This window comes from Trichechus manatus, unplaced genomic scaffold (genome assembly GCF_000243295.1).
Source record: "Trichechus manatus latirostris isolate Lorelei unplaced genomic scaffold, TriManLat1.0 scaffold00001, whole genome shotgun sequence".
In the NCBI taxonomy this organism is placed as follows: Eukaryota; Metazoa; Chordata; class Mammalia; order Sirenia; family Trichechidae; genus Trichechus; species Trichechus manatus.
Genome location: NW_004443937.1, coordinates 26628497 through 26642818, shown reverse-complemented (window position 1 = coordinate 26642818; position 14322 = coordinate 26628497). Strand labels below are relative to the sequence as shown.

Sequence of the window (14322 nt, the reverse complement as noted above, 5' to 3'; positions counted from 1 at the left end):
TGCTCCCGAAGGGGTGAGACCAGTGGAGTATCTTAGATGGCTGCTCACAGGCTTTTAAGACCCCAGACGCTACTCACCAAGGTCGAATGTAGAACTGTCTTTATAAACTGTGTTATGCCAATTGAGCTAGATGTTCCCCGAGACCATGGTCCCCACTGGATTGTTTTTTGTTGTGGGTGGCTGTTACATGCATTGTAGGATATTTAACATCATCCATGGCCCCTACTATGGATGACAGTAGCATATGCCCAGTTGTGTCAACTAAAAATGTCTCCAGATGTTGCCAGATGTCCCTGAAGAGGCCAGATTGCCCCTGGTGAAGAACTACCGCTCTAGAGAGAACTGTGGGAGAGTAGCAACTTCAGTCAGCCGTCAAATAGATTCTTTTTACCCAGTTAATTCCTTGACTTGTTTAGCACCATGCATTTCTGGTATTCTTCCTACCATCTCCCCCTTCTCCCCCTTGAAGACTTCTTTTATTCTCTCCTTTTGGAGTGTTTCAGGATTTTCTCTGAAAAATTATAAATTTTAAAAGTAGAAATTTATAGACTTGTAAATTTTAGAATCAGTTTATCAGTTTCTTCAAAAGTCTGCTGAGATTTTTATTGGGGTTTCATTGAAACGGTGGTTCAGTTTGGAGAGAATTGACGCCTAAGTACTGAGACGTTTAATATGTTAACACAGAATATCTCTTCATTTATTTAGGCCTTTAGTTTCTTTCACCAGCGTATTTGTCGTTTGTTTTTCTTTCCTAGCATATTGATCTTACTCATTCTTAGATTTGTTCCTCGGTATTTCATTTTTTAATGCTATTGTAAATGATAACTTTTTTTGAATTTAAAATTGTTCACTGCTAGTATATATAGAAATACAACTGAGTTGTATTGCCTTCTCTCCTTGGACCTTGCTAAACTTTTTTCGTTTAGTACCTTTTCTGGTAGATTCTTTGCATTTTCTGTACAAACAATCATGTCTGTGTAAATAAAAGACAGTTTTAATTCTTTCCAGTAGGTATGCCTTTTACTTATTTTTCTTGCCTGATTGAGAACTTAGTCTAAGGAAAGCTATCAGACCTGTCTGTTATGGGGTATTTAGTATAACCCTTAGTATTATTTTAAAAAGGAGCCCTAGTGGCACAGTGTAAAGCACTCGAACCTGCCAGCTGCTCCGCAGGAGAAAGATGTGACAGTCTGCTTCCATAAAGATTTGCAGTTTTGGAAACCCTATGGGGCAGTTCTGCTCTGTCCTATAGGGTCACTGTGAGTCAGAATCGACTCGATGACAACTGTTTTTTTTTTTTTTTTTTAAAAGAAAGGAAAGCTGTCTGAAGAACAGTCACAGGCTTCTGATATCTTTGCATATTATTTGATTGTTACCTGACATTAGAATTCCTGTTTTTTCCATTTTAGGCCCTGGAGATGTACAAGGATGATTGGAACAAAGTGTCAGAACATGTTGGAAGTCGTACTCAGGATGAGTGCATCCTCCACTTTTTGAGGCTTCCCATTGAGGACCCATACCTTGAGAATTCAGATGCTTCCCTTGGGCCTCTGGCCTACCAGCCTGTCCCCTTCAGTCAGTCGGGAAACCCAGTCATGAGCACTGTTGCTTTCTTGGCCTCTGTGGTAGACCCACGTGTGGCATCTGCTGCAGCAAAAGCAGCTTTGGGTATGGACTTCCCTACACCATCTCTCCAGCAGAAAAGCTTCTTCAGATCATGCTTTATGCTACTTCATATTAAAATTATTTCAAATTTAAATGTTATATTTCACTGTTATATTTACTTTTATTAAATAATTAACAAAAGTTTCAGAAATTACCCCATAAAGACACCATGTACTATCTAAAAGTATTACAACATTTATAAAGTAAAGCACTTAAATTGTAGTTAAATACTTAAGAGCATTGATTAAAAATTGGAGACACAAAGGAGAATTTTTCATGGTGTATTTTTGTGACTAATATTTAATTTTATGTATCTAGTAATGGGAATTGTTGAATCTTCTTGAATTGTATTAATTGTAACTAGAACTTTTTTACATTATAGAACTTTTTCTTAGCTTTAGGGTTGTTTAATCCTTGCATTTTTCTTCATTATCACCCTAGCCAGCAGGTAACTAGATAAAATTTGGATAACAATTTTGTTACAGAAATTTGAAGATCTCTATTTATAGAGCAAGCTTCTGTGACATGTAGGTTAAAACCTAGAGTCACAGAATTTCATCACTATATGTGATTATCTCATTTGGCTCTCTCACTTTGCTGGTATAGGGACCAAGTCCCAGAGGTCCCTATACCCAAAACATTAAGGGTACTTCAGATTTCATAGTGGTCTTACATTGCAGCAAATGTTTGTACCATACCACGTCACTATTCCCTCTTTAGAGAGCCCTGGTGGCTCAGTGGTTAAAGCGATCAGCTGCAAACCAGTAGGTCGGCAGTTCAAACCCACCAGCCACCCCCATGGGAGAACGATGTGGCAAGCTGCTTCCATAAAGATTTACAGCCTTGGAAACCCTATGGGGCAGTTCTCCTGTGTCTTGTAGGGTGGCTACAAAGCAGGATTGACTCAATGACAGCAAGTTTGGGTTTTGATTACCTCTTTTTTTTTTCCAGAGGAGTTTTCTCGGGTTCGGGAGGAAGTACCATTGGAATTGGTTGAAGCTCATGTCAAAAAAGTGCAAGACGCAGCACGAGCCTCTGGGAAAGTGGATCCCACCTACGGTCTGGAAAGCAGTTGCATTGCAGGCACAGGGCCCGAGGAGCCAGAGAAGCTTGGTAAGTCAGTCCTGCAGCCTTCATTTGTCAAAGGACAGGGTTAATGGATGTTGGTATTTTCCTCTTGGCTTACTAAAGTAATTGGATTTGCTTGCATTTAAGGGTACAGGGTTCAGTATAAACCTGTCTCTTAAGATTAGTGTTTGATTTTTTTTTTTTTCCTTATTCTCTTCTTACTCTCCCTAAGTAGCTAGAACTAAAAAACTATCTCATAACTGTTTTGATAGTGTCATAGTGGTAAAGTGTATGATGGCTATTTTTAGATGAAGACTTTGAATATGGGCTAACTCTTGTTATTTTTCCTTTTTTTAAATTGTAGTCATCCTAGTAGGTGTGAAATACTATCTCATTGTTTTCTGACGTGTATTACCCTAATGACTAATGATGTTGAGCATCTTTTCATGTGCTTGTTGGCCAATTTTATATCTTTAGAAAAATATCTATTCAAGTCTTTTGCCTGTATTTTTAAGTTTTTTATTTCCTTTATTTCCTTATTTATCTTTTGTCTCGTCATATTTTTATTTCAGCATTGATGTGATAAAGGTGACTTTCTAGGAACATAAAGCCCTAGACTGTTGTAATTCTTGCTTCAGTTTCTCTTCATGTCTTATAAATAGCCTGCGTCTTCTCACCATGAGGATTTCCATACAGTGTTTTTAAAGCCCGAGAGTTCTGAAACACCGTGTGTGAAAACACGCTAAGCCAGTGAAGCTGAGAAACAGTGGAACAGCATTTGATCATCAGACTTAGGTCATGTGGAGTGGGACCTTTGCCACTGGTGTGTTTGAAGGGCTCTTTCAGAGCAATTTCAGGAGACGCTGCAATATAGACTCAAACTTTGGAGCAGCTCATAATTGCATATTTAACCTCCAAGGATTTGCTACTACTGGCTTGAATTTAAGTGACTTGTCTGATGACTCATATTTATTAGATGGCAGGATATGTATTTTTAGGAGGAAAGTGGCTTCCATTATACAGTAAAACCTATGAGACCTGGAACTTGGCAGGACTGTCTTGTTTTTCTGAGTCTCGCCAGCTTTCTGCGTTTGACAGGATGCAATCTTACCTTTAGTCTGTTGCTCATTTTATTGGAAAGTATTTGCGTTTTCCTTCTCTGACAGATTTCCACCTTACACAGGTTCCTGCTGTGGCAGGTTTGACTGTATAATACAGTTGTCTGCTTTCGGGAACACTGTTTTTTCAAACTAGGCATTTTGAGTACTTGATATATATCTTTTGCTTGTGGCAATATGTATCATATAAAACACAGTTCATGTCTTCTGATAAGTGAGGCTAATTTTTGTGCTAAGTTACACATATACGTGGAGAAATAATTCAGTGCTGGAGGGTTGGAGATACAAAGAAACATAGTAATTGTTGAAGGGGTACTGTACATAGGAAGTACTATAAGAGTTAGCGGAGGGCACATGTAATTTTTCACTGAGGAATGCTTCACAAAGGAAGTAGGATTTGAGTTGAACCCAGAAAAAGGCCTAGAATGTCACTGAGCCAGGTTGGAGCAAGTTTTCAATTCTGTAGAACAATATGAACAACAGCTCATCTGTGGAAATGGGAGGTTGTTTATACAGTGTAGAAAGTAAACCAAGTTGGCTACAATGAAAGATTTAAATAAGGACATGGAAAGAGAGCAGCCTGCAAAGGCAGGTTGGAGCTAGATTATACGGAGTTGGAGGCAAGGCTCATGAGAGCTTGAACTGTGTATTGCTGGGATTAAGTAACACTTGAACTTTAGTACAGGGAATGATATGATCAGTGTCCCAGATTGCTGAATGGGTTCCTACTGTGTGCCATATTCTGCTCTTCCCTGAGAAGACAGAGATGAATTAGACTAACAATTCTTAAACTTTTTGATCTGGATTCCTTTGTAGTTTTAAAAATATTGAGAAGCCCAAAGTGCTTCTTTTTATGTGGGTTGTATCTGTTGATGTTTATTATACTATAAATTAAAACTGAGAAACTTTTAAAACCTAAGCATATGTAAGTGCACATTCCTTTAGCTATCAGAGTGATGACTTCATCTTGTATCATGTAACCTCTGGAAATTCTCCACACTTACGAGAAAAAGAGAGTGAAAAAGGCAAATAACATCTTAATGTGAAAATAGTCTCGACCTTAAGGACCCAGAGGTACTCAGTCATCATTTTGAGAACCACTGAAGACCATGTCCTTCAAGAATATTCAGTTATTGGAGGGAGATATTGTTATAAATAATAATAGGCATACTATGTGGTAACGTTCTATAAATAGAGGTGCATGTAGAGGAAATGCAATTAGTTGTGTGTGGGTCAGTTATGTACGCTGTTGCAAAGGAGGTGGCGACCTTTCAAATAAGAATGAAAAAGGCAAAAAGATGAAAGTAGGTGGCATATTCTGGAAAGAATACCAAGAAGTATGTGGGGAGCAGGTACTACGGGGCCAAGTGCAACTGTAGAAATATGTGTTGAGCTAACTTTGAGGAACTTTTACCTTGTGTAGTCCTGGTGGTGCAGTGGTTAAGAGCTCAGCTGCTAACTAAAAGGTCAGCAGTTCGAATCCACGAGCCTCTCCTTGGAAACCCTATGGGGCAATCCTACTCTGTCCTATAAGGTCACTATGAGTCGAAATTGATTCCTTGATAGCAACAGGTTTTGTTTTGTTTTGTTTTGTTTTGTTTTTTTGCCTTGTAGTCATTGGGAAATCATCAGAGAATAGAAGTAGCATGAGCATGATTCAGTCTGTTTTAAAAAGTAACTGCTGTCAGTAGACAGGTGAGATGCAGGAAATGGAGAGTGTTCCCATCAAGTTAAATCATAGTTCTTTTTTAGGGAGCAGCATTACTTATTTTTTTTGTTATATAATAAATATTAGTTATGCTTTTCATTAAAGACAGTTACTTTGCGAGCGTTTATTTCTCTCCTCATGCTAACTTTCTCAGTTCCTTAACTCTTTAGGAGATGGTTTCTAGATTTCCTATGAGAAAGGTGTAGTAGGACAGTAAAGGAATGAAGTCTGGACTGGTAGATGGATGGAAACTGGAGCTTAGCTCAGCTCTAAGAAAGGTGAAAGAGACACAGATACCTCTCAAACTAAAGTGGGCTTGTTGGAATGGGACAAGTGCAGGGGAGGGGACCCAGCACAGATTCCAGAAAACCCTTTGCTGTCGAGTTGAATCTGACTCCTGATGACCCTATACGAGAGAGCAGAACTGCCCCATACAGTTTTCAAGGCTGTAAGTCGTTATGGAAGCAGACTGCCACATTTTTCTCCTGTGGAGTGGCTGGTGGGTTTCGATCACTGGGTGCTTAACCACTGCACCACCAGGGCTCCTTTTCAGAGCAGACTAGAGGTGTCAGTATTTGTGGGAGATGAAGCAAGGGCTAGAGCAAGGTCTAACTGGCAATGCAATGGCACTTTCTGTTCTAGTTTCTGAAAATACTCTGATCGTGGATGCCAGCTGATTTGTTTCTCATCCTCCTCTGAGGTTCATTCAAAAGTTTAGTTAGGTATGTTAGTTACATATTGCTACATAACAAAGTTATGTACCACATACATATATGTACCACAAAGTTAATGGCCTAAAACAAGATATATTTATTATCTCAAGTTTCTTTGAGTCAGAAATTTGTGCACAGCTTAACTGAGTCCTCTGCTTAGTGTCTTGTAATTAAACTCTTAGTAGACATCCCTTAGAAGTCTGAGTACTGTCTCCAGGTTGTTCCTGGTACATAGGATCAGTCTTTAATTGCACCATCATCATATTAGTAGAGAAATTTATGTAACTAATCATGTTGGAATCATAGATTATTAAAGAGTTGATATCAAATTTGACTTGCCTGACCATAAAGAAAACAAGTGTGTAGTCTTTTTGGAATGTGGTGTTGTGTGTTGTGGGTAGTCATTTCAAAAGCAAATATCTTGGGGAAGAAAAAAATCATACTGCTTTTCTCCCACATAATACTTATTCATTGTAAATAAGCTGCCTCAGCAAAGTTGGCCTAGTGCACATTCAATTCAGAGTAACTTGTGAAGTTTTTTGGACTCCCTGGGTGGCACAAACAGTTAAGCTCTGGGCTACTGATGGAAAGGTTGGTGGTTTAAACCCACCTGGAGGTGCCTTGGAAGAAAGACCTGGCAGTCTGCTTGCGAAAGACCACCACAGCCATGAAAACCCTATGGAATTCAGTTCTACTCTGAAAAACATGGGGTCGCCATGTGTTGGAATCGACTTAACAGAAACTTATTGTTTTTTTTCCCCAATTTGTTTTTTTTGTGTGTGTGTGCTTTAGGTGAAGGTTTATAGAGCAAATTAAGTGTCCTGTTCAGTAGTTTATGCACAAAATGTTCCGTGATATTGGTTGTAATCCCCGCGATGTGTCCGCATTCTCCCCATTACCATCCTGAGTTCCTTATTTCCATTTGTCTGGTTTTCTTGCCCCTTCCTGCCTTCTCATCTTTGCTTTTGAGCAGACATTGCCCTTTTTTTCTCATATAGATGATTGTTACAAGGAGCACTTTCCTCACGAGTGTTATTATTTATTTTACAGGCCTGTATATTATTTGGCTGAAAGGTGATTTCCAGGAGTGGCTTCAGTTAGAAGGGTGTCTAAGGGCCATAGTCTCAGGAGTTCCTCCAGTCTATCTCAGACCAGTAAATGAATTTGAATTTTGTTCTACTTTTTTTCCTCCACTCTAGCTGGAACCTTCTATTGTGATTCTGATCAGAGCAGTGGGTAGTGGTAGCCGGACACCATCTGGTTCTTCTGGTCTCAGGGTAGTGGATGCTGTGGTTCTTGTGCTCCATTAGTCTTTTGGACTGATTGTTTCTTTGAGTTTTGGTTTTCTTCACTCTCCTTGCTTAATGTCGTTGCCTGACTCCTTGCTTTATTATGGACTGGCCCTATGAGTAGCACTGCTTTAGAAAATGGAAATTTTTTTCATAAAGTGAATAGACCAGGTTACATTCCTACCAGCAATAATTGAGTGAACACTTCCTAATGTTAGACTCTGCTGATCTTGTGGTGTAAAATGACGTTTCATTATGTTCTTAAATTTTTAATGTGTTTCTCTGAGACCTAATTTGAGCATCTTTTCTTACATTTATTGGTCATAAGTAATTCTGTAAAACAACTGTTCTTGTTTTCTGCTCTCTTTCCTATAAGGTTTTTCTTTTTCTTTATAAATTCTGTGTGCTAGTCTTTTACTAGTTCATGTGCCGCGCATGTTTTATGCCATTTTGTTATTTGTCTTTACTTTGTTTTTGGTGTTTTTTAATGAAAAGATGTCTGATTTTCATAGAGTCAAATCTGTCCTTTTTTTTTTTTTTTCAGGTTATCACTTGTGTCTTCAGGATATCATTCAAGTTTTGTTTTTCACATTTGTATCTTTATCTAGAATTGATTTTTGATAATATATTGAAATGCATTTGCTTTTGTATATTAATTTTATAGCCATCCACCTTGCTAAACCCTGTGATTATTTCTCAAAACTTCCCTGCAGATTCATCTAGATAGTTTTATTCTCTGCAATCATTACTCTTCTTTCCCTTCCAGTCCTCTTCCTTTAGTTTCTTTTTCTTAATTGACTACATTGACCGGGACCTCCAGGCCAATATGAACAGAAGTAGTAATACTGATACCTTGTCTTGCTCTTGATTTTAAAGGGAATACTGTTGGCATGAAGAATGGCATTTGCTATAGGATTTTTGTTAACAATCTTTCTGGGGTTTAGAAATTTTCTGTGTGGACTTTGTTTTCCAGCGGCTTTGATCATGAAGTCTGTTGAATTTTATTAGACACTTCTAATGCATCTGAATAAATGGATTTATAGACTTACTGATAATTAAATCACCATTCTGTTACTGTCATGGTATATTGTTTTGTCATAGTGTATTACCTTTTTTATATACTACTGTATTTTTTTTTCCCAGTAATTTTGCTTAGGAGTTTTTCGTTTGTGATTACAAATGGGATTTAGACTAGTGACTTATAATTTTCCTTATATGTTGTCTTCACCTAATTTGTGAATCTAGTTTATACTGGCCTCACAGAATGACTTAGGGACATTTTCTTCTTGAATCAGTTTGGTAAAATAAATTTTCTATTCTGATTTTTCAATTTTGTTGGCATAAAATTCTTCAGAGTACTTCATTACTTCCTTTCTAGACCTTTGCTTTATCAATAGTTAGGATGTTTCTACCATTCCTAATATAGTTTGCTTTTTCTGTCTCTTGATCAGTCACGCTACAGGTTTATCCATTTTATTTGTCATTTCAAAGAACCATCTTTTGGGTATATTGATTCTCTCTGTTGTATTTTTGTTTTACAATTTCTTCTCTCATTTTTTTTTTCCTTCTGACCTTCTTTGTTTTGTTATTCTTTTTATGCTTTATAAAAATGGACATACAGCTAATTAACTTTGAACTATTTTTCTTTTCTAATGTAAGTATAAGGCCTTACATTTCCCTCTAAATACTACTTTCACTGTATCCTGTAATTAAGTTTCCACGCACAGAGAATTTTATCTTTGTATTTTGAGTTTCTGACTTCATTACATTGTGGTGAGAGAGCTTGGTCTTTAAGGCATTGGTTTTTTTTGTTTGGTTGGTTTTTTTTTTTTTTTTTGTGAAATGTGTGAAGAGTTATTTTATGATCCAGTTTGCAATTAATATATTTTTAAAATTTCATGTGAGCTTGAATTAATGTATATTTATTCTCCAGTTAGTGTGTGTAAAATTCTGCGCATGTGCATTAGACCATCTTGTTAGTTGTGTTCTTATCTGCTGTATATCTTTTTGTTAGATGAGCTAGATTGGTTGAAATCCCCCACTATGATGGTAGGTTTTCATTTTCTCCCTGCCATTCTATCAGTTTTGCTTTATATATTTTGATACTACCTTAATTGATTCCTAAAATTCCTATTATGGAAATATGATAACTTTTTGGTGAATTTAACTTTTTTTCATTGTGTTGTGATCCTCTATTTCTAATAATACCCTCTTAATGCCTATATTGACTAATAAAACCAGTGGCTGTTGAGTCGATTCCAACTCATGGCAACCCCATGTGTGTCAGAAGAGAACTGTGCTCCATAGGGTTTTCAGTGGCAGATTTTTCAGAAATAGATTGCCAGACCTTTCTTCTGAGGAGCCTCTGGGTGGACTCCAACCACAGTTCGAGTTAGCAGTCTAGGGTGTTAACAGTTTAGCACCACTGAGGGACTCCATGTTGACTTACAGTATTATGGAAAGATGACTCATTCTTTGGTTTCATTTTTGCCTGGCATATATTTTTCTGTGCTTCAGTATTTCCCATCTTCCTGTCCTTTATCTGGGTCGTTTCTTAGATATGTTTTCTCTTCTTCTGATCTAGTCTGCTGTTTAATCTGACTTTCATTTCCGGATATATCTTTTGATCCTTTGATTTTTTTTTTTAAATCTCTGATCATTTTAATATTCTCTTGTTGATTGGTGATCTTTGTGATTCTGTCTTTTATTTATTTACACATTGCATATATGACTTCTGTATTCAGGATCTAACAGATCTAATATTGGCACTTCTTGGGTTCTAAATCTGTTGATTAATGAATGTTTCTGCTCTTGGTCTTAGGGGCTAATTTTATTGGTGTTTATTCTTTCTGAGCTTGTTACTTGGAAGTCCTTTTGGCCAAAATTGGAGATTGGAAAAACTGTCCTGCAGAGGATTTCCTTCTGCTTCTTCTAGTAGCCAGGGATTGCCACTCATCTGGGGCTACCTTGGCCAACCTTGTGGCCAGTTCTCTGCAGGCATCCCAGCCTTCCCTACCCTGTCCTGGATCTAGCTAGTCCACAGCTCAGTTTCCTGATAGCAAGCTCTCACAGGCAACTATATCTTGGCGACCGTGTCCTTCCATTTGCCCAATGCTCAGGTCTTGGCTCTGATTTGGCCACACTGTGTTGCCAGTTCTGTACAGTAGGCTTTTGGTAATTTTTGAAAGGTGGTGATTCTTATAGGCTTCTTTATCTCATGTGAGATTCATGATGTCTCAAAATATCATGTGTTTTCTAGGTTTTTGTTGCTTCTTTAGTGGGAGGATCTCTTGGAACTCCTACTGAGCCGTAATTCAAAAAGCAAGATTTGATTCCTTCTACAAAAATTAGAAAAAGAGGGATTTTCCTGTTAATGCAATACTTTTAACATTCTTCGATTGTTATTGTTAAGTATATTTGTTTAAATATGTTTAAATATTCTTATTGAGGGTAAATTCTATTACCCAATCATTGTAAGAATATAATATAAAAATTTAAGCTGTAGGATATTTGAACATTTTTATTTAAATCTACAGCAAATCTTTATTACCTTTGAAATACTTGTTTCTTTATAAAGTTCTAGAACCAAAAATATTTATCTGGTTATCTTATGTTTTTATTTTAAAAATCTTTGTTAATGTCCTATCTACAGGATGCAGTTAAGACCCCCTTAGTACCCACATTCAGGGCACTTTATTATGCGTACCTTACCAGTATTATTCTTCCTTTCTGATTTCTCCCTTCTGTTCTTCCCATTGTAGTCCTGACCTGTGACTTGAATTTGTCTTGCACTCTTGTGCCTTTTTGTCTCTTCTCCTTGAGATGCCTTTCTGTATACATGCACTACCATTGCACCCCCCAGTACACACAGCCTTGTGCCTAGAAAATGCTCATGTAGTCTTCTGTCACACATACCTTTCCCTGACTGAGACAGTCTTGCCCTCTCTGCTCCCCGCCCCGTGTAATGCGTGCTCACATGTGCCTCTGTTGTATTCTGGTGGACTTGATGATTTGTGTCTCTCCAGCCAGAACATGATGCGCTTGAGGTTCCAATGAAGATCTCGCTCCACATTGTTTCTCCAGTTCCTCACTCAAAATATATGCCTGTTCTTGTGTCTGTTAAATAATAACAAATTGTCTTTATTTTTAGTTTTTTAATTTTTTAAAACTTTTTAGTGTTTTCTATATACAGGAAAGTGAAAATCCTAAGTGTGCAGCTCAGTGCATTTTCACAAATTGAACACCTGCATCTAAACAGCCTACCAGCACCCCAGGAGGCCCCCTTAGGTTCCCTTCTGTCGCTACTCCCCTTCCCCAGTTAACCAGTACCCTGATTTCTAACACCATAGATTACTTTTGCCTGTTTTTAACTTTAAATTAATAGAATCATAGGGTATGTGTTGTTTTCTATATGACTTCTTTTGTCAACCTTATGGTTCTAAGATTCATCCATATTTCTGTGGATAGCTGTACTTCAGACACTCTCATAACTGTAATAGCTTTCACTGTTTTTTCCATATTGGATTACTTGTTCTTATTCTTTTACTTGTAGAAGGAGCTGAAGAGGAAAAGGTGGAAGCAGACACTGATGGTCAGCAGCCTGAAAAGGTGAAGTCTGTCTATTTGAGTTATCCCACAACAGGAAAGCCACAAAGAACATGCTTTTCAGAGCATAACAGTGTGGGTTTCTGGTTTTTTTCCATATCTTTTGAGTCCCTCACAGGGGACTGTAAACGGTTCTCTGTCAGCCACTTAGACTTTGCTGCTTTGAGGTATAGTTCTCCCAAGGCATAAGTAGGACATTTTATGTTTATTCATTAATTGAAGATTTATCAAGCTTGAGCCATAGTTGGGAATAGGAATACAAAATGTTATGGTTCTTAGGAATATTGAATTGTAGTTTTAGGTTCTGTACTTGTGACAAAAGAGAATAACAGAATATTGAGGGATTTTCTAGTACAGTTAACAGTCAGCAGAAGAATATTTAGAAAGGTCTTCAGGCAAAGGCGACATTTGAGCTAGGTTTGAAAGAACAGGTACAACTATGGAACTTGCAGTGGAGGATAGAGAATGAAAGATTTCAACTGGCTGGGGATAGAGACACTAAAGTCAGTATGTGGAGGGCATCAGAGTGTCCAGTATGTTGTGACTTGATTCCTGTGTCATAGGCTATAAATGTAAGATGGACTAGGCAGAATGGGACTTGACCGCCTTTCCAGGGCCTAGGTCTTTGTTTCCCCCACGATGCCATAGTACGTGGTGGTAGTCAGTCAGTTTGAGTAAATACATATTAGCAAGGATTTAAGGCCTTGATTACATGTGGTATATTAAAATTGTATAGAGGTAAGGAGAGAGGATAAGAATAATAGTAAAATTCATTACAGTTCCTACAGTGTTCCAGAGTACCATGTTTTGGGCTTTACACTTATGATTTCATCTAATTCCTAAAACAACTGATCAATTGCTCATATGTAATTCAAGTTGAAGATGAAGAAAATTAAAACAAGTCCACAAGAGCCAAACTATGACCTTGAATATATCTCACCTGAATTTAGATACCATCTCAAGAACAGACTTGACACATGGAACACTAATGACCAAAGACCAGATGAGTTGTGGGATGACATCAAGGACATCATACATGAAGAAAGCAAAAGGTCATTAAAAAGACAGGAAAGAAAGAAAAGACCAAAATGGATGTCAGAAGAGACCCTGAAATTTTCTCTTGATCTTTGAGTAGCTAAAGTGAACGGAAGAAACGGTGAAGTAAAAGACCTGAAGAGAAGATTTCAAAGGGCGACTCCAAAAGACAGAGTAAAGTATTACAATGAAATATGCAAAGACCTGGAGTTAGAAAACCAAAAGGGAAGAACACACTCAGCATTTCTCAAGCTAAAATAACTAAAGAAAAGAGTCAAGCCTCAAGTTGCAATATTAAAGGATTCTGTAGGGAAAATAGTGAAGGACCCAGGAAGCATCAAAAGAAGATGGAAAGAATACACGGAGTCACTGTACCAAAAAGAATTGGTCGACGTTCACCCATTTCAGGAAGTAGCATATGATCAAGAAACTGTGGTTCTGAAGGAAGAAGTCCAAGCTGCACTGAAGGCATTGGCAAAAAACAAGGCTCCAGGAATTGATGGAATACCAGTTGAGATGTTTCAACAAATGGATGCAACCTGGGAAGCACTTACTCACCTATGCCAAGAAATTTGGAAGACAGCCACCTGACCAACCGACTGGAAGAGATCCCTATGTGTTCCCCTTCCAAAGGTGATCGAACGGAATGTGGAAATTGTCAAACAATATCATTAATATCAAGCACAAGTTAAAATTTTGCTGAAGATAATTCAAAAACACTTGCAGCAATACATTGATAGGAACTGCCAGAAATTAAAGCTGGATTCAGAAGAGGACATGGAACGAGGGATAGCCAGATGGATCTTGGCTGAAAGCAGAGAATACCGGAAAGATGTTTATCTGTATTTTGTTAACTGTGCAAAGGCATTTGACTGTGTGGATCATAACAAATTATGGATAACATTGCCAAGGGTGGGAATTGCAGAACACTTCATTGTGTTTATGTGGAACATATATATAGACCAAGAGGCAGTCATTTGAACAGAACAAGGGGATACTGAGTCATTTGAAATCAGGAAAGGTGTTCAGCAGGGTTATATCCTCTCACCGTACTTATTCAATCTGTGTGCTGAGCAGATAATCCAAGAAGCTGGACTATATATAGAAGAATGTGGCATCGA

At 37.8% G+C, this 14322-nt stretch overlaps 1 protein-coding gene across 6 annotated transcripts in view; it reads left to right on the top strand.

Moving 5' to 3' along the window:
• The window catches only part of SMARCC1 (SWI/SNF related, matrix associated, actin dependent regulator of chromatin subfamily c member 1), a 168542-nt gene that overhangs the window by 110211 nt on the left and 44009 nt on the right, over positions 1 to 14322 (top strand). For 3 of the 6 annotated variants that reach the window (XM_023726484.1, XM_004368479.1, XM_023726487.1), the window contains 3 exons: positions 1410 to 1668; positions 2617 to 2778; positions 12114 to 12169. In XM_023726484.1, coding sequence (XP_023582252.1) covers positions 1410 to 1668; positions 2617 to 2778; positions 12114 to 12169 — 477 coding nt within the window. Of the gene's footprint in view, positions 1 to 1409; positions 1669 to 2616; positions 2779 to 12113; positions 12242 to 14322 lie in introns of all 6 variants that reach the window. The other 3 variants (XM_023726473.1, XM_023726466.1, XM_023726479.1) reach the window with 1 other exon arrangement.